Below are 23,767 nucleotides of genomic sequence, written 5' to 3' on the forward strand. Positions count from 1 at the left end.
GGAAGTAAGTACATTATGAGGTTGTGAATCTTCCTCTTTTAGACAATACAACAAACAGATCGATGTGTACGCAACTTGGACGTGAGTCTGGTCATAGGATGACTTCCTACTCTGTGGTCAAAATATGTGAAGACTTCATCGTGACTCTCATATCTGTTTGATGAAGCCCCCATTTTAAAGCCATTATTATTGCTTTAATATGGATTTGAGGCAAGTTTGGGTGAGAACCATATATAGGGGGGTCATGGTCAAGGGTCCACATGGCGTGTTTGGGCCATTGTGGTGTAATACTAGCTGTACTTGGACTTCTGACTTCTTGGGTCTTGGGCATTGGTCTAGCTCAATTAAGGTCTTATTCAAAAGATAATGATACTGTTGGTGACTAGTGGTAACCAATAATATGGCTAAATCTACTGACCAGAGAGATTCTTCAGGACACTTCACTTCATTTTTAGCATCATAAAAGGATTTGATTTTTGATCTCGACTTCACTTGGACACGATCTTGACTTGGCTGCATCTCCACTTCCTACTTCAGTCGCCAGGCCGCTGATCAGTGAGTCGGCCATTTTAAGGGCTACTCTCTCAATTGTGAAATTCCTTTCAGAAGTTAATTTTTTTTAAATCCCACAATGCACTGCAAAAACCAATTCATTTCCTGGACATGTGCATGGAGAAAGATGATCTAAAATAGCGGAACTAAATAAAAAGAATCAGTTTAGTGGTCTTTTTTCTCATATCTGAGGAATATATTAATATCCCTGATAACTTGTTTTTGTGTCAGTTGTATAATGATTATATAACAGATATAACAACTACCATGTATATACAGTATATGTTGGAAAAGCTAGGTGTCTATACTTGGAAGTAACTGTTTTCTTGTTGCCTAGCAACAGTAGCAGTAATACCAAAATTGACTGAAAATTTTCACTGAATAAATAATATCTAGTCAGTAGTAGGTCCAGTTCAATGAAAGGATGTGGTAAATACTTAATATTTATTTAATCCACTCATCAAGACTCATTTAGGGACAGAATAATTTGCTGACTTTGTATAAGATGTCTGAAATGTGGGTGAGATTTTCCCCAGCTCTTAGCAACTGCGAGTAGGAGCGTCAACCCTATACGCTCCCTCTGAGGCGTCGCTCGGCAAAGCGAGCCGCTCGCAGCCTACACACGGGAACGTGGAAACGAGGGATAGCGTGCGAGAGTCTGTCACGTCTGTCGGCCGCCCGGTTTGTTGTGTTGCAGGGACGACGCGTGAAATTTGCACCTTGTGAGTTTACATCTAAGGGCAGCTGGTGTAATAGGTGCACGGGGAATAGCGTGTCGCCGACTTTTCCCTCGACAAGCCGCCGTCCTGAGAGAGGTGCGGTGATGAGAACACACACTCGCACGCACACACACACACACACTCGCACACACACACTCACACACACGCTAGCAAGTAAACAAGGCTTTGATTTTAGTAAAGCCGTGACTCATCATGAGAATTAACAGGAGGAAGTCAGCAATAATTGAACGTCAGTCTGTATTTGGAAGGCATTAACTTCTCACAGTGACCTTTGGAGGAAAATATTTGCACGTCTTCTCAGTGATCAAACTCTTGCATCCACAGCAATCTCTTTTTTTGGTGCACCACTATTGAGATGCATACAAAGTGAAAATAGTAGAACTCCTAATCACCAGCTTTTACTGATTAATTTGTTTATTTTTATTTATTAAATATTACTATAAATTCTTTCTTTCTTTCTTTCTTTCTTTCTTTCTTTCTTTCTTTCTTTCTTTCTTTCTTTCTTTCTTTCTTTCATTCTTGTATTCTTAAATTTGTCATTAATTCTTTCACTTAATTCCTATAATTCCCAATTTTTTTCTGTCTTTGTATTTCTATACAAATGAATAAGTAAATAAAAACATAGTAATACAATAGATTATTATTATTATTATTATTATTATTATTATTATTATTATTATTATTATTAATAATAATAATAATAATAATAATAATAATAACAATGTGCTTATTAATTAATTCATTCATTCATTTATTTATTTATTTTAATTTTCTGCCCATGAATCTGGTGATAGGGATTTTATAATAAATTATTCATTCATTCATTCATTCATTCATTTATACATCATATCAGCAGATGGTGATTAAATTAAGTCCAAATCTTTTAATGATTAAATAATGATAAAAAATAAATAAATAAATCAAAGAAGTCAAAAGACTCTTGAATGTTGTTGAAGCAGTCAGAAAAGTTTTTTGGACTAATTTTCTGAAGCAACACCTGCTTGTAAAATCCCAGCACAGATTCGGCACAGGTTATTGCAACTATCCTTAAAGTTATCGCTATTTCACGCTTCTTACGGCTGGAAGAGGAAGCAGATGGAAATAAACTGACTGCACAGCACCTACTTCCCCAGACGGAACCGATAAAGACAGACGAGAAAATCTGCTAGTGCTGGACTAACAGTGAGAGAGACGCGGTCTCTTAGGTCTCAGATTATCTTTGGCTTATCTTTTATTAACTTTATGTTTATCCTTCAGTGTTATCAGTTGATCTGTTGCTACAAAATCGATTCCTTTTCTAGAAATTTGTTATTCCTGACTTTGTAAGCCAAAAGAGAAAGTTCTCAGTGAAGTTCTGTTAGCGGTCAATGCTAACACATGCTACCTATGTACTACGCTAGCGGTCAAATCGGTTGAAATGTTTTTTCCCGGTTTTTTTCTTAGCAGCTTATCCAAATATCTGAGGTAAATGTTTACACTTCTGACCATTTCAGCATGTTTCCGTGTAAATAAAATTGTTGCTAGGTGGCTAAACTGTTTGTTCATGTTTTTTTGGTTGCCTAGCAACAGTGTTTTGAATGTAAATATATGTAGCTCGATAGAAATGAGCTGAAACAACCGATTAGCATCAGAGACGGAGGGCTTTAGCTGCTCGCTGATCTATCCGAAGGTGTTTCTCTTTCCTCTCTGAATGTTAGCGACACTGTTGATGTTTGGGAGTTTTTATTAAATCATGAATTGCGTAATATGGCGGCGTACATGGATCTAACGCCAGGCTCGTTTAACCACCCTGCAGGATCGTTCTGTTTTAAATGTCTTTTATTTCCGCGTATTGTTGTAAAAATACCTGATTTAAAAGCAAGAAAGAAAGAAAGAAAGGAAAAAAAAGAATGAAAGAAAGCAGCAGGGAGCTGCTGGAGCTGAAATTTTCTCAGGGGTGGAGGAAGAAAAATGGCAACATTACCAGAAATAAAATCGCCAAGGATGGAATTAGCTCGGCTGCTCGTGTAAAACAAATCCCGTCTGAATAGAGCTTAAGGCTGGGGTTTTTTTAGAGATCCTCAAAGTTAATGAAGAGAGGAAAGAGTCTACGATGTGATGTAAAAAAAAAAAAAAAAAGCATGAAACCGGAGCATGGTGAACATTTCTCACTCGAAAATAAACGCGCCCAAACAAGCTGCAGTGGGAAGCAGTGAGGCCACATTACCATCCACCTTAATTCCAGACTCCAGTCAACCCTCAAATCCAATTTGCGCCTGTCATCCTCTCTATAGAAGAGCATTAATGGAAACTAAACTGCTGCTCAACTCCGGCTACGTCTGCGTTAAAATAAAAGCCCCTTTCACCCTGCGTGTGCTCAATGAGGTGGACTCTTCAGTGACTTACACACTGATTTTTACCTACTCAAGAGACTAAATGAGGCTGACTTGATCTCAGCTGGTATCTACCACTGTGTGTGTGTGTGTGTCCTGTATAAGATTTATATTTGACTATAAATGATTGATTTTTACACTCTTGTTTTGTTTTATAAACACATGATTCACTTATGAGTCATTTCCAGAACAAATGACTCACATGATTCATTTACCTTCACGTCTGATTCTTTTACATGCTCCATTCCTTTTCACATTTTTTTAAAGATTCATTTATTTTCACCTGATATTTTTGTTTTTACATATGTTTCAAGTTTATTCATGTGATTCTTTTTCACGATTCATTTATTTTTCACATGATTCTTTTACATGATTCATGTATATTCACATGTGGTTCTTTTACATGATTCATTTCTATTTCATATGATTCCTTTACGCGATTCATGTATATATTCACATGTGATTCTTTTACACGATTCATTTATTTTTCACATGATTCTTTTACATGATTCATGTATATTCACATGTGATTCTTTTACACGATTCATTTATATTGCACAATCCCTTTACATGATTCATGTATATTCACATGTGGTTCTTTTACATGATTCATTTCTATTTCATATGATTCCTTTACGCGATTCATGTATATATTCACATGTGATTCTTTTACACGATTCATTTATTTTTCACATGATTCTTTTACATGATTCATGTATATTCACATGTGATTCTTTTACACGATTCATTTATATTTCACAATCCCTTTACATGATTCATGTATATTCACATGTGGTTCTTTTACATGATTCATTTCTATTTCATATGATTCCTTTACACGATTCACGTATATATTCACATGTGATTCTTTTACACGATTCATTTATTTTTCACATGATTCTTTTACATGATTCATGTATATTCACATGTGATTCTTTTACATGATTCATTTATATTTCACAATCCCTTTACATGATTCATGTATATTCACATGTGGTTCTTTTACATGATTCATTTCTATTTCATATGATTCCTTTACACGATTCATGTATATTTTCACGTGATTCTTTTACACGATTCATTTTTTTTTCTTCACACGATTATTTTACATAATTCATGTATTTTAATGGGTGATTTTTAAAAAAAAATTCTTAAATAATTTTTGCATATTTTAAATGATTCTTTATTTTTTCTAACATTATTCATTTATTTTTATATATATTTTTTAACATGATTTATTTATTCTTACATATGATTCATTTGTATGAATTTTTTTTAGTTTAAATCTGCACTTCGCATAACACTGAGGTCCAGCACTTCTAATCACGACGCACATAATTTTACAGTTTTCACAGCACCAGCATGAGCCGGACGCTAAGCCGGATGATGTGAAATATATTCTAGAAGTTTCTTAAAAGAGTAAAAAGCACAAAAAAAATAAAATAAAAATAAATAAAAAGTTGAAAGTTTGATAGTGGAGTCTAGCAACAGCACTTCTTCACGTCTCTTTATAAAGTTAGGGGAAGTTTTTTTGCTTTGTTAACACAATAGAATGAAGCACAAATCCCAAAATGTTCGAATCCTCTCACACCTCTGCTTTACTCCATGAAATCTTTCCTTGAATTTGTTTCTCCTTCCTCTTTGAAACCCAAACCTGCTCATATTCCCAAATCCTCGGAATGTCGGAAAGCTTCAAGTTCCCGCTTTACCTCTGACTGTTAAACACACTGGAGACTCCTTCCAGAAAATTCTCCTTACTACAAGAAAACGTCACGTCATCACATCATTGTGATCAATAAACGTCTGTAAAGGAGCCGTTACTATAGAAACCGTAAAGAATAAAGAAAGAGCGCTGTTATAGAAGCCGAATCAACACTTTCTGATAAACTGATAAAACAAAACTCAAGCTGTTCAAAACTTTTGACTGGCAGTGAACACACACACACACACACACACACACAGAGAGACAGAGTCTTGCTCTAGCTTCATAGCATTTCACAATTTCGATGGCAGTTGCATAATCAGGTACCATGGCACCATTCTTCCCTCCGTCTCTCACTCTCTCTCTCTCTCTCTCTCTCTCGCTCTCTGTCTCCCGATCTATTTCTCTCTGCCTGTCTCTCTGTCTGTCTCTCTATCTTTTCATTCTTGCTCACAATATGTGAAATCTAGCATGCTTTAAAATGTCATTATATCACATTATATAAGTGTGAGAGAGAGAGAGAGAGAGAGAGAGAGAGTTAGAGCAGTAGAGAGGGAGAGAGGTGGGGGGGTAAGAGAAAAAAGGGAGAGAGAGACAGAAAGAGATAGATGGGGAGAAAGGAACAATGAAAGTCAGAGAGAGAGAGAGAGAGAGAGAGAGAGAGAGAGAGCTCTTGTGCAACATGGAGGTATTTTATCATAGAGTGTGTGCACTCTATTTACAAGCCCCATCGTTAGGTGAGAGAAAGAGGCTGAGTCATGGAGCACAGGAAATGCATCACTACACCGATCTCTGGTCGTCTTTTTGTTCTCTGCATCTCTCCATCATTCCTGTCCTCCTCTCCTCGCTCCTGTTCTCATGCCGAGTCTCTAAGGTAGCGGACATGCTAACGTCTGCTATATTCAGCCATGTCTTTGAGTCCCCTGGGCTCAGGAAGCACCGAGGGAGTTGTACATCAATGTGTGTGTGTATGTGTGTGTGTGTGTATGTGTGTGTGTGTGTGTGTGTTCTAGACAACCAGCTTCTCCCCCTTACCCACTCAAGAGACTACATGAGGCTGACTTGATCTCAGCTGGTATCTACCTGTCTGTGTCTGTGTGTGTTCATTTATGATTCATTTCCACTACAAATGATTCACATGATTTTTACATGATTCTTTTCTATGTTCGTATATATATACACTATATTGCCAAAAGTATTCGCTCACCTGCCTTGACTCGCATATGAAGTGACATCCCATTCCTAATCCATAGGGTTCAATATGACGTCGGTCCACCCTTTGCAGCTATAACAGCTTCAACTCTTCTGGGAAGGCTGTCCACAAGGTTTAGGAGTGTGTTTATGGGAATTTTTGACCATTCTTCCAGAAGCGCATTTGTGAGGTCACACACTGATGTTGGACGAGAAGGCCTGGCTCTCAGTCTCCGCTCTAATTCATCCCAAAGGTGTTCTATCGGGTTGAGGTCAGGACTCTGTGCAGGCCAGTCAAGTTCATCCACACCAGACTCTGTCATCCATGTCTTTATGGACCTTGCTTTGTGCACTGGTGCACAGTCATGTTGGAAGAGGAAGGGGCCAGCTCCAAACTGTTCCCACAAAGTTGGGAGCATGGAATTGTCCAAAATGTCTTGGTATGCTGAAGCATTCAGAGTTCCTTTCACTGGAACTAAGGGGCCAAGCCCAGCTCCTGAAAAACAACCCCACACCATAATCCCCCCTCCACCAAACTTTACACTTGGCACAATGCAGTCAGACAAGTACCGTTCTCCTGGCAACCGCCAAACCCAGACTCGTCCATCAGATTGCCAGATGGAGAAGCGCGATTCGTCACTCCAGAGAACGCGTCTCCACTGCTCTAGAGTCCAGTGGTGGCGTGCTTTACACCACTGCATCCGACGCTTTGCATTGCACTTGGTGATGTATGGCTTGGATGCAGCTGCTCGGCCATGGAAACCCATTCCATGAAGCTCTCTGCGCACTGTTCTTGAGCTAATCTGAAGGCCACATGAAGTTTGGAGGTCTGTAGCGATTGACTCTGCAGAAAGTTGGCGACCTCTTCGCACTATGCGCCTCAGCATCCGCTGACCCCGCTCCGTCAGTTTACGTGGCCTACCACTTCGTGGCTGAGTTGCTGTCGTTCCCAAACACTTCCACGTTCTTATAATACAGCTGACAGTTGACTGTGGAATATTTAGGAGCGAGGAAATTTCACGACTGGATTTGTTGCACAGGTGGCATCCTATCACAGTTCCACGCTGGAATTCACTGAGCTCCTGAGAGCGACCCATTCTTTCACAAATGTTTGTAAAAACAGTCTGCATGCCTAGGTGCTTGATTTTATACACCTGTGGCCATGGAAGTGATTGGAACACCTGATTCTGATTATTTGGATGGGTGAGCGAATACTTTTGGCAATATAGTGTATATATATATATATATATATATTTTTTTTTTACATGTTTCATGTTTATTCATACATTACATGATTCATTTATTTTTCACATGATACTTTTACACAATTCTTTTACTTTTTTACATGATTCATTATCATGATTCATTTATTTCTCTCATGATAACTTCATGTATTTTCATGGATGATTTTTGTTTAATTCTTAACTTAAATAATTCTTTATTTATTTTTTAAACATTATTTATTTAAATATGATCCCTTTATGTTTTTATTTATGCCACTCATTTTCTTTACACATGATCGCTTTTTACACGATTCATTCATTCATTCATTCATTCATTCATTCACTCCTTTCTTCCTTCCTTCCTTGATTCATTCATGTAATTCTTTTGCTTGATTCATTTATCTTCTGATTCTTTTACATTAACTTTTTTTTTCCATAAACAATTTTTTAAATGTTTTATTTATTAAAACATTAATTTTTTTTCCTTTTTACACGTGATTCGTTTATATATTCAGGTATTCACGTGTGAATTTTTCACCTCCTTTAAACTTACTGGAGGTCACATGACTCTCACACGTTCAGGGTGTAGTGTGTGTTTAATGTAAGGAGTGAATTTCTTGGGTGATTTAAATCTTACGGAAGTTCGAACTGTATGCATTCCTAAATACCTTGTGTGTGTGTATATGTGTGTGTGTGTATTGTGTATTGTGTGTGTGTGGGTGTGTTAGTGTTGCTTTGTTATGTGTGTGTGTATGTGGGGGCGGTTTTTTGGAGGAGGAAGGTCAGCGAGCAGGTCTGAGATGCGTATAACAGCCCACATTACCATGCAAGTCGAAGGACGAAGAGAAGAGAGATAGAGAGAAAGAGAGAGAGACAGAGAGAATAACAGAATGAGACAGAGAGAGAGAGAGATAGAGAGAGAGAGCAGCCTGAATGTATAATATGGTGTCAGTCCACAATGAGCCGGTAAAAATGTAATCATATTTCTGTTGCAGCTCTTCTGATAGAGTGCTGTGTAAACATATCAGAACGAAAAAACACCAGAAGCATGACGACGTGGGGGGAAATGAAACATGACGTGACGTGACGTTATAGAGAAATAATCCACCATGCTGTGCGCCGTGTGTGAGGTTGATTATTTTCCTTTAACCTCACGTCACATCGCCTTTATTCCTCTCTGAGACGAGGGAGAAATGAATGGAGGAAAATAGAACAGCTTGGATGCTCCATGGTATCGATTTACACAACGTGTGTGTGTGTTGGAATAGATATATAAACGGGTCCACTCACAATGTGCAGTTTGAGATAGTCTCCCAGTCCAGATGAGCTGTCCACTCTGATGAGCAGCGCGTCTTTAAGCTGAGTGCTGAAGCCCAGCGCCAGTCGGTCAGCTCTGGTGCTCGGCCTGTCGTTGGGCGGCCACGTGTACGTGATCTTACCTCCCTCACGTCCGAATATGTACGTCGTTCCCGCTGGGGAAGAAAAATAAAAGAAGAGGAGAAAAAAATAAAAGGTTAGCGGTTAGCTTGTGTGGTCTAAAATGTGTGATGAGGTAAAGCTGTCACTTTTCCAACAATCATTATTTATGCATAATTTATAAAAAAATGTATTTATTTATTTATACTTTATTTATTTATACGTCATTTATTTATTTATAATTTAATAAGGGAAATACTGTTTACAGCTGCTATAAAGTCAGTTAGGAAATGATCTAACAAACAAGTTTCAACGTTAAAACGTAACTAAAAAATGGATAAATGAAAATGAAATGAAAATAATAAAAAATTGTTTCACAGTTTAATTAGTGGGGAAAAAAAACAATAAATTTTCTATCTACTAATAATCACAAACAAAAAATTACAATACAAGCATAAAGTTGATTCTAAACGATTAGTGATATTATTTATTTATAAATGATTATTTATAGCTGATTATTTTCCTCGAACAGCATCACACGTAGAGCGTTTACACAAAATCTGCTGTAGATAAAACCCAATATACGTGATAACATACATGTTTTAACCTCTTCTTATTACATTATTTATTCGCGTATCTGGATATTTTAATATGCATACAGCTCATTTGCATATTTTGCATATTCATGCTCTTTTCCCTTTTTTTACACAGTCACCTTGAAAATCAATGTAGGGAACAAGTTTTTTAAAGATTCATGTTGAAATGCGTCTGACATTCCTGTTTTAAATGTTTACGACACTTCTTGACGTACACTTCTACTGCTAACGCCGCGCTGATCAATTAGTTCCCTCCATCGCGGGGCCCACGTTATCGTCTCTAGCGCTCGCAGTTAATTAGAGCAAATGGCTTTGACATATATTAGCGAAGGATTATGCAATCAGGTTTATGATTAAACAAATTAGCTGAGGAAAAAACAACAACAACAACAACAAATTATCAGCTGGGAATCTTGCAAAAAATTGGGTATGGGGAGTGAGTACCAATATTTTTGAGCACATTATAAAGACATTAATATCTTGGGTAGGAAGTGGCCTCCTGAATTCTGATTAGCAACATCAAAGACGGAAATGTTAGCGTTTTGAACCCAGCACCAGGCTTCACATGCTTCCTCATACTGGTACGAGACGCTATCAATTTTCAGCTCCGGTGAATGTACAAGTGAAAGAGTTGTGATGCTCGACTCCCTGCTGCACCAACCAACAACAGACCTGTCAGAGACCAATGAGGAAAAACAAATCTACACACAACAGGTTTGGACGTAACCCACACGGAAGTTTTCCAGAGGAACGTTAACGCAGATGAGTGCATACATTTTTCTGTTATTTTCCTATTCGCCGTCAGGCTGGAGTCGAGCTTGCGCCATGGGAGGCGATAAATCTGAACAAAATTAGCAAGGAGGAGATATAAATGTAATGGAGATATAGCGTCCCTTTTTACATTAAGCTGAATCCTAGAACAATCAAAGTAAATGACGCGTCATTAGCAAACATTAGCGAAGACAGAGATTTCAGCAGCGGGACTGAAACTGTTTTAGACAAATGTTCCAGTGAGGACGTGAAACGTATAACTTTAAAAGAATTAGACTGGTCAGATTCTGCATCCTGATTGGTCAGAATTATTTTTCCAACAATCTTCAGGAGATCCTCAGTCACATGACGCACTGCCATTTATTCGGCCTTCTTGTTACCTTCGACAGAAAGAGGAAACAGAGGAGGAGCGAGTGTTTAGAGCTGCTAGAACATACAGGAAGTGAGAATGTGTTTCAGTGACATGTAACTGTAAACGGATAAATAGTACGACATGGAATTCTATAATTAATAAAAAACTTGGAACACAGCAATAGGTAAATTGCTGTGGTGGGAAAAAAACTTCTGGAATTTTCTTGACCACAACATCCAACATTTCAACCCCAACTATGGTTTATTTATTTATTTATTTATTTATTTATTTATTTATTTATTTATTTATTTATTTATTTATTTATTTATTTGTTTGTTTGTTTGTTTGTTTGTTTATTTATTTATTTATTTATGCATTTGTGCATTTATTTAATTACTTAATTTTTTATTTGTTTGTTTATTTATTTATGCATTTGTGGATTTATTTATTCATTTAGTTAGTTAGTTAGTTATTCATTTATTTATTTATTTATGTCTTGATAGTCATATCAGTTATACTATTTCTGGGTTCATACACAATTTTTTTTCTTTCTACATTTTTCTATATAATTTCTAAATAATTTTCTATACATTCTCCCCCCATTCTCACTGTACAGTTTGATTCTACTTTGATTCCTAATTCAATTCTCAGTCCACTTTTTAAATTCTATTTGATTCTATTTGGATGAAATACGCATTTCACTGCCTGTGTGATTGTCTATGTGACTAATAAAATTGAAATTTTAATTCTAGATGCAGAATTAAATAAAAATAATCAGTTTTGGAGCTTAATCGTCCCGTTTCATCGCGATTATTTTCCTGTAAGAAGCGTGACATTCAGTTTTAACACGTAAAGGAATCAGCAGATTGTCCGGAGGAAGTCGGACACTCGGCTTAACTTCGTTCCTCGATTTGCTAACCAGGTTTCGGTGTATCTGGAGTTATTCTTCCTTCGAAAGGAAAGACGCTTGGTAATGGGCACCAGGCTGGAGATGTTTAAATATTCATTGACCGTTCCAGCAAGAACAATAGGCCATACATCACTCTGACTGTAATCCGCACATTTTCCTGTAAACTACCTCATGAGGCGAGAACAATATCAATAACCTGTTTTGCATTTATTTATATATTTGCTTCCCAGTCCTCCGCAGCCCAGTGGAATCATTTACAGCACACAGACAAATGCTCCTGTGTCTCCTTGGCTTGGCCTGCTCTCTATCACACACCCACCTGCTTGGAGAAGCGAGCGAGAGAAATGAAATTGGAGTTACGGAGCACATTCATAGCACGAAGCAAACACTACACCAATATTTGGTCATTTCTATTCAGTTTTATGGCGCAAAATCGCACAGTGAGCAAGCGGTTCGGCTTCGGATCCAATTTTACAAGGCCATGGCTTCCAGGCAACATACACACACACACACACACACACAAAATCACTCATCATAGTGTGTCCAAACTCAATGCTTATTCTAATTAAGCCCTTTCATACCATGTCTAGCCCTCCAGCTAGATTTCAGCTCAATTCTGACTCACAGAATCAGGCAGTCGAGCGCAGACAGAAGCCGTACTGTCGTCGACATGCATCCAAATAAAACCTTCATTTACACAACTTGACATCATAATTCCGAGAACTGCCTGCGCTATTGCACAACTTTCAGGTGAACACAAACACCCATTTAACACAATAGCCGATCGATCTGTTTTTACAAACGTATACCACGTCTTGGTAAACGTTTGTCTGGACACAAGGTTCAGTTAATGAACCCCTTTTACCAGTTACATTGGCGTTCCCATCCACCCATGGAATGGAAACGGATTTAACGGGACATTTTCAATCGGTGTAAAGAAATGAATGTTGTTCAGGCTGTGATTCTGACATAAAACAAGTCTGTTGGCTTTCAGTGTGTTTTAGACATGTTTTTCCCTCCTTTGGAGAACCTTACACAGAATTTTACTGGTTGAAGGTCACATTTGAGATGCTTTATAGATGAAGAAGCATTCAGAGCATCTCAGAGAGCAGAAATGGGTTTGATATCAACATTTACTTTGAAGATTTCTGTGGGAAAAAAAATAACCGTTTTTGGAACTTTTCTATGAATATATCACCCCAAGTTGGCTAAAAAACAGAAATCCTTCTGAAACACTACAAATTCTTAACGTTCTGAGTGTCTACTTTTATATGAGCTTCATATTAACTTCCACTGTGGAGTGAAACATGATAAAGACACTCAATCATCAACATGGACAGGAGCAAACTCCATTTTCTTGCCTCTGGGAATCAAACTTATGTTGCTTCATCAGCATCAGCCTCAAAGCTTCGGATATTTTTGGACAATTTTCTGGCTAATGATTTCAACATTTTAAAGGTTGCAGTTGGACAGTTTGCTCTGTCCAGGTTTTAATGGATTAAATCGTCTCTTTGCATATTGTAATAAGACGGCAGTGAGATTTTCATAGCAAGCTCTAACAAATGGACTGAAAACGATTCATGGATCCTGCCATTAAACAATATTAAAAAGTTTTATTCGAAGCAGTTGATGAAGTGATGAATAAATGAGATACTCTTGCATGTTTGATGATGAGCTGCAGGGAAAAGGCTGCGGCTGGTGTCTGTGATTCTCGAGGAAACGTAAAAGATTATAGTATCTTCATTCTGGGAATTCCCAGGTGTCCCACATGATGTGTATCCACTGGGAAATACACAGAGGTTACGATCAAATAATATATCAAAGATGTTAGGTTTATTGTTAAGTTAAAATAGTCTGAGCCTAATTGATGGTTATTTTGAAATGAAACTCAAAAACTAAACAAACAACTCGTATAAATAATGTAAAACCTTAATCTAACTGGAATTATAATTAAACCAGTGGGTGCTGTTAATATGATATACAGGGTGAGTGGAGAGGTTAAGGAATAATGGCCTAAATATATTAATACGATGGTAAATATTTGCCCTGGTGTTTTTTCTTAAGATGAAATCTCCGCTGTGATTATAAGGGGGTCCTTGGAAATTTGTTTACTCTTCATGGGGAGTCTTGAGAACCTCTAGCACTTTATAAAGCATAGAATGCATTCTTCATTATAGGTCAGGAAACAACAATAATAAAAAAACAAGCCTATTTTATTACAACTACAGATCTTTCCTTTAAAATCCTGTCCGGTCCCTATATAGTTCTTCATACAGCTTACCTTAGTGCACTAAAGATATTACACACTCTGCAAGTAGAGCATCTGAGGCTAAGGCAGGGAAAAACTCCTTGAATGGTAAGAGGAAGAAACCTTGAGAGGAACCAGACTCAAAAGAGAGCTTCATCCTCATTTGGGTGACACCGGAGAGTGTGAATATAAATGATTATAAACACCAGAGTGTGAGATTATGAATAATGAATAATATCCGTTCTACATAAAGTATGTCTAAGTGATACCCTAAAGGGTCAATCAGTAAATCCGCTTAGGGTGCTAGATAGAACCTGATTTTCAAGAATTCAAAGGCTCTGGGTTGATGACCGGAAGATCAGGGTTTAAGCCCCAGCACTACCAAGATGCCACCGTTGGGCCCCTGAGCAAGTGCCCTAACCCCCCCTGCTCCAGGGGCACTGCCTCATGGCTGACCCTCCAATCTGACCCCAACCCTCCAAGGATAGGATATGCAAAGAAAGAATTTCACTGAGCAGTTATGTATATGTGACAATGTTCTAGAGTGAATTAGACCAGGAACAAGCAAGAAAGGCACTGATGCAAGTGGAATGAGGTGCGTTATTCAAACCAAACAGCATTATCCCAAACTCAAACAAGTGGCAGTGATGTTCATCACTTGAGAAACACAATCCATCCATCCATTCATTCATTCATTCATTCATTCATTCATTCATTCATCCATCCGTCTATTTTCTAAACTGCTTATCCTAGACAGAGTCACAGGGAAGATGAAGCCTATCCAGGGGAACATGGCAGGAGACACCCTGGGTGAAAAAGCAGCATGTTCTTACATATCCTTCAGAGAAACTCAAGTCACTGATATCTTTATTATTTTTCATCCTGCTGTCCAACAAAATCCCCCCGAAAAACCACCATCCACTCAGTCGAGTAGCCTTCCAGGATTCATATTTCATCGCTCAATGTTTACAGGCGCTGTCTGAAATACAGAGGGGATTGTGGGTGTGAAATCCTGTGCCGTGTGTTTGCAGACTCCAGGGGTGGAGGATAATTATCCCTCAGCACATGGCTCCATTCTCTATATCCACCGAGCTGCTCACGCTGATATGGATCTGTTGTAGTCATCAGATAGAATAGAGGATTGGAAATATTACACTCTCTGCTTGGTAGCTCTTTCGTTTACCGGCTTTCTTTCATTTCTATCTTTCTATTTTCCCCCTGATCAATTTTAGAAAATGTTCTTGATTTCCCCCTAAATGTCATGGTAAACTGTTAAGGTTTGATGGACAGCTGAAGAGTGGATCTGCGTTTTCTATGGCTGCTGAGCATCTTTTGTAAAATGTCATCTTTTTTAGCACTCACAGTCTTGTTAAAGGAGGTCGGCGAAGGTGTGCGGCGAGGACAAGGAAGCGCAGAACGCGGCTAATGGCGCTGTAATGGGGTTAAATTTCAGCGCCCCAGCCTATTCCTGCCGGCACTTAATGAAGCGTGAGGCCTCCGCAAACCAGCCGATTAGCATCTTAAATATGCTTCGGTGTCTGAGCCAGGAGATAGGAGAAAGAAATTGAGACAAAAAGAAAAAGGATGCATGGGAAGTTTCTGTCGAGCTGCATACCGAGGGTCAATCGCTCAGACTGTCTTTCCTTTGACCTCTGGTGTAGTAGCTCTTGTAATGAGCCTTATATTACCTCCACTGCACAGAAATAGGGGGAGGAATCCAATTAAAACTCGAGGTTACTGATAGAAATAAAGGCTACAATATATATCTCAATTTTCTGAAGGCACCTACAGTATGCAGTGTAATTAAAGGCCCTAGGCAGATGATTTCAGATCTCTGGTCTTTACAGAGGCACAGAGTAAAAGCTCATCCATTCACATACACACACACATAACTTGACAAATGCACTTTCCCATCAATATAAGCAAACCAAAAAAAATCTACAAATCAGTTCCTATTATCAAGTTTATATTATTATTTCAAGCAACAATTCACCTCCTGCATCCTAAACAATGCTTACTGAGATCTCGCTGAGATTTCCCCCGATTCCTCATTGTATTCTGTAGCTACAGAACAGGCAAAGTAAGCAATTAGTCGAAGCCGCAAGCATCGAGATAATAACCGAAGATTGATCACTAGCCCACAGAAATGCCACAGTACAGAAACTTCCCTAAACCCTTCATGAGATAATTGCAGCCACATTCCAGGGAGAGCCCTAAATGGGTTCCATCAGTTTGTTCAAATATGAAGCTGGCAATGTGTCATAAATGAAGAAGTATCATGAGGACAGAAAACAATAAAATAAGAATAGAAGGAAACCAGGAAGCAGGACTGTTGTATAGATATGGTGCAGGAAGTGATGAATGAATGAATTAAGGGTGTCATCTTATTGTAAAGGCCACTGGAGTGAAAAACCAGAAAGTCTAGCATATAAGAAATAGTATAAACCTGTGATTCTGTCAGAGCGGCTATTATAGAAAATTAATCAGCACCTCCAGACGACACATGTTTAACAATTCAACAGGTTCTTGATATAAAATGAATGGTATAAAATATAAAAAGCCAGCAAAAGAACAAAAGGCTTGTCTAGACTAGCCATAGCCTTGGCTGGAGATCACCGTCTCCAATAATCAATCAGAAGTGCTTGATGCAGTTTGTTTCACCCGGAGCTCCTACAATCTTAACTCTTGCCTCAAGATGGTACAGGGAAGCTGTTCTGTTTTCCACTCTCTAGAGTATGAAGCTTATGTCAAGCTCTGTCAGCATGCAACGTGGACAGCTTGTTATTCCTCACCAGGAGAGGAAGAGGAGAGGAGTCCTGCAAATCCATTCTGTCTGTCTAAATTCAAAACAATCCCTGTACATCTTTGTTTTTTTGCTGCCGACCCTTATTAAGAGCACAGTAGGACACAGGTATACTGTATGCTCAGCATACCGTCGTGTCCTGTTAGCGCCATGATATTGGCCTACATGGACTTTGCTGGTCCTGGCACTTTGTTTTCTGTCGACCTAACCCAGTCTTATAACTCCTGACGTGTTGCTGAACTGCGTACTGTGCATTCCATGTCGAGAATGTGTCCGATCCTGTTGTACTGCAAACAAAAGGAGCTAGCATGCGGAAGGAGAAAGCTCTAGCCAGAGGAAAGATTGTCAGATTCACTTAAGCCTACGTGGAATTTTCTGCTCCTACCTGGCTGTTCTTGTTTTGTTGTAGATTTAACTAATTCAGGAGCTTTTTTTTTTTTTGACGTCAGATTTTTCACTCCTTGAGAGAAAGGAAAGCTTTTCCGATTGTGAGTCCACTCATGAAAAATGTACATGTCTAATCAAGGGCTGTTTTAGTGCTGCCTTGTGGTTGGCTATTATTAGCAAGCTGTGAACTATAGGGGGCTGGAGATCTCATATTCCCTGTGAACAATTACCTGACAAGTCTATTCGAATCTGAAATGAACGAATACAAAAAGATCTGATTTGCCTGATTTCTCTAAATGGAAATCATATAATCTTCTCCTAAGATATTATAAACACTCCCCTTGTGGTTTCTTTGGATGATTAAGAGTTCTACCTTCTAAAAGGCAAATTCTGACAGAGAAACCCTCTGATTCTTGAGGTTTCCACATAGGACCAAACCAAAGAACCCTTTAGTGTGCTAGTTGTGAGCTAGTTGTGAGCTAATAAGCTAGTAGATTTCACTATGAGTGTATAATGTCCCTGATTTCTCTTCTCCTCAGGATTGTTTTTCTTTTTATGGTTAGTGGTTCTTCCATTCTAAAAGGTTTGGAACCAATTCTGACAAGAAAACCCTCCGATTCTAGGAGCGGGCAAACCAAAGAACCGTGCTCGATGGTAGTTAGAACAATCTTTCTAAGAGAGTGTGGTATCCATGTTTTTTCCTCAAGAGTTCTGTGGATGGTTAAGGGTTCCAAATACCAAATAATCCTTTTTGGTCAGTGCTTCTTCAAATCATTTCTTCCATGTTACATTCTGAAAAGAACCCTTAAGGTTTCCCTAAGATGCACAAACCCTTAAAGCAAAGAGTTCTTTAAGATTAAGAGTGCTCTCACATGTAAATTTAGAATTTATTCCAATGTAGGTCAACAGTATGGACCTTTACAAATAAATATGTCCAGATAGACAAAATAAAGCGTTCTTTGGTTTGGTTCTCTAGAGGAAGGTTTAGACGTTCTTATGTACACTAAGATCCTACAACAGAGAGGTTCCTTTTGACTTATGGTTGACATTTGGTAGAATCCTTTTAGATGCTTCTACATTTTTAGACATTTATGTTACTATCGCTTTTTATCGTTTACCATTTTGGCCAAGTGAGAATGTATCATTGGCGTATGATCTTCCAATCCCTCCCTGTCCTCCAGCCGATCATTCAGAATGATGAATCCTTGGCTGTCCTTAGCAGAACTGGGCAGCACTTTAGTGGACTTCATCTGCTCTCAGCCGCTCTGCCGGTGCTAAATCAGTAGCCACTGGCTGCTAGCCGTCCTTGTGTTTGCTTAATAAGTCTGGCTGTATCGGCATCTATACGGCCCTGTCAATATAAACTGTTACAGCTCACCGCCCCACTCATTCATCTTCGGCCCCACATGGGAGAAATCCTTATAGCCAAAGTCCCATAAACAGAACAGATCCATAAGGAAGCCTGGCTGGCTGGAGGTACCTCGGATTCAGATTGCTCATCACAGGCCATTTCATAGTTGGACAAACAAACAGTCCTCGGGCCAAACAGATTGCAAATTATGGAAGGGGGTGGAACTGGGCCGTTTGGCTAAGCAAGAGATCTGTTCAATCTCATGATATGGCAAGACAGCTGAAAATGCAACCGCAGTGTGTCTACAGATAAGCATGAACACCTTCACAACATCAGCTTGTTCCTTATTAGGATTTTACTTTCTGACTTTTTCTGTTTGAGAATGTCCCCGTATTCAGTGGCAATAGTTAAAATTACATGTTGCATCAGTCGGCAATTATATGGAAATGAAGAAGAAAGGTGTTTTTTTAAGGTGATGTCTCCAGGATGTCATTGAAAATTCTGCCTCACTTTCAGTTCTTACTCAAATCAAACGTTTAGCACATATTACACCTTTAACCGTTAAGGTGTAAGGTGCCAAGAAATGACTTCCTTGTTCATTTTTATATCTCTACTCAAACTCTCAGCTCCACTAACACTGATCTAATGATGCTGACTATAAACACCATCATTGGAGGGCAAAATGTTTCAGTGCCAAAACCACCAAACTTTGCAAAGTCACCCCCCAGTTCCTTCTCCTAGCTTAAAAACTGAAAACTTTTCTTCCAACATTTTCTCCTTTCTTCGTCCTACTAGAGTTGGGTTTTTTTTTTTTTCCTTAATGACTGTTGCACAGAATGGTAATAATTTTAAAATAATGATATCCCACTGGGTTGAAATTTCATGCTGAAAGGCAGATGTTAAATAAGTAACTCTAAGGAATGGACCAAAACGTTGCATAAGACTAATACTCAGGGAACATTTAGCACCACTGAGTCAATCTGCCATGCTGTTGAAGAATTAAGTTTTGATGCATTCAAAGTTTAGGTCGGTTCTGTATCAACAAAATCAGCCAGTTCATATTCAACAGACATGCAGACAGACAGGGTATCTGGTAATGTTTATAACTTTTTAATTAGCTTAGAACCAATGCTGATTTTTTAAAGGATTCTACTTGCCCCACAATGGGACAAACCAAAGAACCATCTTGTAGCATTAATATACATAAAGTATATAGTATATGTTAAAGATCTCAGGAGATGATGTTTGAACATCTTTGGACGTTGAGATGTTCTACCCTCATTTATGGCTTCTGATTCCAGGGGTTCCCCCACAGAGCCAATTTAAGTACTAGCTTGGTATTAGCTGTAACCATCTGCTAAAAGTACACAATGCCCTTGTTTTCAACAATATTTGTGAGTTCTTTAGATGGTTCGCTGTTTCTCCCTTTCTGAATTCTGATCGGAAAATGATTCTATTTAAAATCTTTAAGGGTTCTCCCCAGAGGAACAAAACAAAGAACCATCTAGAATATTAGTTGTTAGTTTTTGAGTGAATCTTTTGTATTTTTTTGGGTTAGTTGTTCTGACTGTATGGCTTTTGATTCCAGGGGTTCCCCCAGAGAGCCAGAGGTTGTCTGGATGGTTAATGGTTCTGCCTTTCTAAAGGTTTTGGAATCCAACTCTTATAGGAAAACACTCTGTTAAAAGATTCTACTTTAGGGATCCCTAAATCTCCTAATTTATGCTATTAGTGGGAACCTTTTTTAACAAGAACATACAGTGCCCCAGTTTCTACCACTGTTAATGGTTCTAACTTTATAAAAGACTTGGAACAACTTCAGACAAGGAATCCCTCACTTTATATGATTCATCCATTGACATATCAGTAACACCCACTTCTAATTATGTATTCATGCCAAGCCAGGTTCCTGGTGTTCCTTGACAAGCACCAGGAAGCCTCCTTTATTCCAGACAGTTGATGATCACCTGAGCATCTAGCTAATTTGTCACTCAATCTGAAGCCCGTCTCACTCTTGCTACCTTGTCGGGTTAATATGATTGCCTCTCTCGTATTTAGCTCATGTGTGTTTGAACTCAACCGTGTCACGATTCAAAACGAAGGGTGGCAAATGTATTTACACAGGTCCGGATAGTCGGTGTAGGAAAACGAGTGACATGCCGGATCTTGTGCTTTAAATCCCGGGAGGCAACACTATCATTCCCACTGCACTCTGGAGCATTAACGTTGGCTAATTTCCATCAAAATTTGTGTAAAATCCACGGAAATCACAGCCTCACATTGACACAGCTAATTATGGCCACCATGGTGTCTCCCTAAGAGCTTTCAGAGGATTATAATACGAGCTGGCCTTCGCTTCCACTGCTGACAAGTTAAATTGTATTAATTAACTCGTCCAGCAGCTAGCACTGGTCTGAGACTTTATTACAGCAGTTGTACAAAATCTCCACATATAATCACTTCCTGCTTTATTTATGCTCCCTCATCCCTCATTCTTTCAATCTATCTACCTTCATCTTATACTTGCTCACACATTGTTATATGAGAAAATAAATAATTATCACATTACTAGTCTTTAAGCATAATTGCTTCTTTGTATGGCTTCATTGAAACACATCCTGCAGCTGATTGGGGGGAAAAGGCATCATCAGAGCGTTCTCTCTCAGTAATTCTCCTGATAAACATTCACTTTAGTGGCTATCAAAACCGCAAAGCTCCCATCATTTAGGTATTTTTTTTTCCACAGTCACAGCCAACAGATGTGGTGTTCAACAGCAATTCCAATTACTGAAAAAAAAGCACGATGGGAGAGAGAATGAGAGGAGATAATTACACAGAGGAAGCCAGGCGGAAAATGGGGAGGCGAGGCGAGGCGCTCGGAGAAAACGCAGGGAAAATGATAGCACTGACTCGAGCGATGGGCTGAAATGAGAAGAGCCTCCCGTCGAGGAAAAAGCGAAAAGTCTCCACAGAGACTCTCGTGGGATTTAAAGCAGCTACAGTATATTGAAATCAAGCTGGAGTGTGGTCCGGATTAATGAGGAAAGTTAGCCTCGTCTTCATCCGGTTAATAAATATGATTGATGTTCTTTCTAGAAAAAAAAGTCGCAAAGGACACGTTGAGTCTCCGCTCGTAGTTTTTCGTCCTCAATTCTGTTTTGTCTCTGCATTCCACCGCTCATTTATCTATATAGCAAAATGAGCCTCGAAGCGCCGAAATCAACGATGACAAATTGCTCAGTGGAGAAAGGCACAGAGACCGCCGGGTTTTTATTCAGTACAGCAGTTCGAGTCACATCGTACTGATGGTGAGGAGGGAAATGAACAGAAAGCACATTATCAGAATGTTCTCTGCAGTACTCCTCTGAGCTTACAGAAGACCCGGGCTCCCGCAGGCCGTCAAGTCACACAGCACAAAGGGAGCCTGGGAAGTGTTTCGTACACCACAGCGCTGCTGAAGCCTGGATCGGTCAGAAAGTGTTGATTAGTTTTTTTTTAGAACAGCCCCCAGCCTCATGGTGGCTCTGTGGTTATAAGACTCTGGATGAACAATCAGAAGGTCAGGGGTTCTTGCCCTAGCACCAAAATGCTGATACTATAGGGCACTTAAAGCAAGGCCCTTAATCTTTTTTTTTCTCCAGGGGTGATGTATCACAGCTGACCCTTAGCTGTGACCCTAATAACACTGTATATATATATGACCAGATGTTCTTCTTCTAATTCGTTAGCATTTCTCTAAGAATTTCGACAGGGACATTTTTTTGTGGGGGGGATCTATCACAAAATCCACGTCTAATAATAAATGATGTTGTTGTTTAAGAAAAAAAGATGCATAAAGTTTCTCTCAGGATTTAATGTCTCCAGTCAGAGATAAAGCTGTAATTTATTAGCATTTTCTTGCATTATTATGTCATATTATCTTCAAAAAAGAGATAAAACAGGGTCAGATAGAAGTGAGGGATTGACTGTTTACAGCTGCTATAACACAATGATAACCAGAGCTATATAAACATATACAACAGACGCAATACAACATGTCATTGTTAGATAAATAAATAGTTTGCTACGGTATGAGAGGAATAGAGCACTTTGCACTAGATGAGCTGTTTTCTGGAAAAAAATCAACTTCCAAGTGGTAAAGGGAAAATTGTCGTTGAGTATTTACCAATAACAGAACAACACAGAGTGATCGAAAGCTGACGACTGATCGAGACGTCTCGTATTTACGCTTTTAAACTCGCTGTAATCCTGGAGATGACACTGTTGGATTAAATATCCTCCTATTTGGGTTCTGTCACCTCAGTTTTTTTAAGAGAGCTTGAGCTAAATGGTGTAATGAAGAAATGTCAAGATTTTATGATTTAGCCTATGATTTTTTTTACCTTGTGCTACAGCGATCCAGGAGACAATGGAACAAACGCAAGCAGATTTCTTTTCTTGACGGAAATTCACCGAAGGGGAAAGGACGCATGATGGGAAAAACATGTTTGCTTCTGTTACTACTTCATTTTCAGTTCTGAAACTACTTACATGATCTTGTCTGGAAATTGACTCTCTGATGTCTATGATTTGGAAAAAAAAATAAAGAAATAAATAAAGTAAAGAAATATTTAAAAAAAAAATTAAATAAATAAAAATACAATAAATAAATATTTTTTTAATTAAATGAATAAATAAATTATTTTAAATAAATGTAATAAATAAATAAATACATTTTTAACAATAAATTAAATAAATATTTAATAAACAAATAAATGAATTAATTAATGATTTAAAACAAATTTAATAAATAAAAAATAAATAATTATTTAAAAATAAAATAAATATTTTTAATAAATAAATGAATAAATATTCCTATTATATTTGGAAAATATACTCATCTTGTCCACTGATAAACATTAAGATCACTGGTATAACTTCAGGAAATACAATTTTAACAATCTAGAGAGACAGAGAGCTCAAGAAAACTGTCCATTTGAACACTGCCAGTCGTGTACTAATCGTACAGATACCCATCCGTGATTTTAAATCGGCTCGTGGGTTGAGTCAGGTGTGATTGCAGAGAAAAACTCCAGCAGTGTGTTGTATGTGATGACACAATGTGATGTGATGTAAGCAGGTATAAACATGTAAATAAACACCCGTGTATAAAC

The 23,767-nt window shown here is 38.4% G+C and overlaps 1 protein-coding gene across 33 annotated transcripts in view; it reads right to left on the bottom strand.

The window, feature by feature from the left end:
- Window positions 1-23,767, bottom strand: part of LOC131348884 (neurexin-1a-like) — a 326,295-nt gene that overhangs the window by 119,419 nt on the left and 183,109 nt on the right. For all 33 annotated transcript variants that reach the window (XM_058384112.1, XM_058384111.1, XM_058384099.1 and 30 more), the window contains one exon: window positions 9,071-9,252. In XM_058384112.1, coding sequence (XP_058240095.1) covers window positions 9,071-9,252 — 182 coding nt within the window. The remainder of the gene's footprint in view (window positions 1-9,070; window positions 9,253-23,767) is intronic.

The sequence above is a fragment of the Hemibagrus wyckioides genome, linkage group LG29, assembly GCF_019097595.1.
Source record: "Hemibagrus wyckioides isolate EC202008001 linkage group LG29, SWU_Hwy_1.0, whole genome shotgun sequence".
Classification (NCBI taxonomy): domain Eukaryota; kingdom Metazoa; phylum Chordata; class Actinopteri; order Siluriformes; family Bagridae; genus Hemibagrus; species Hemibagrus wyckioides.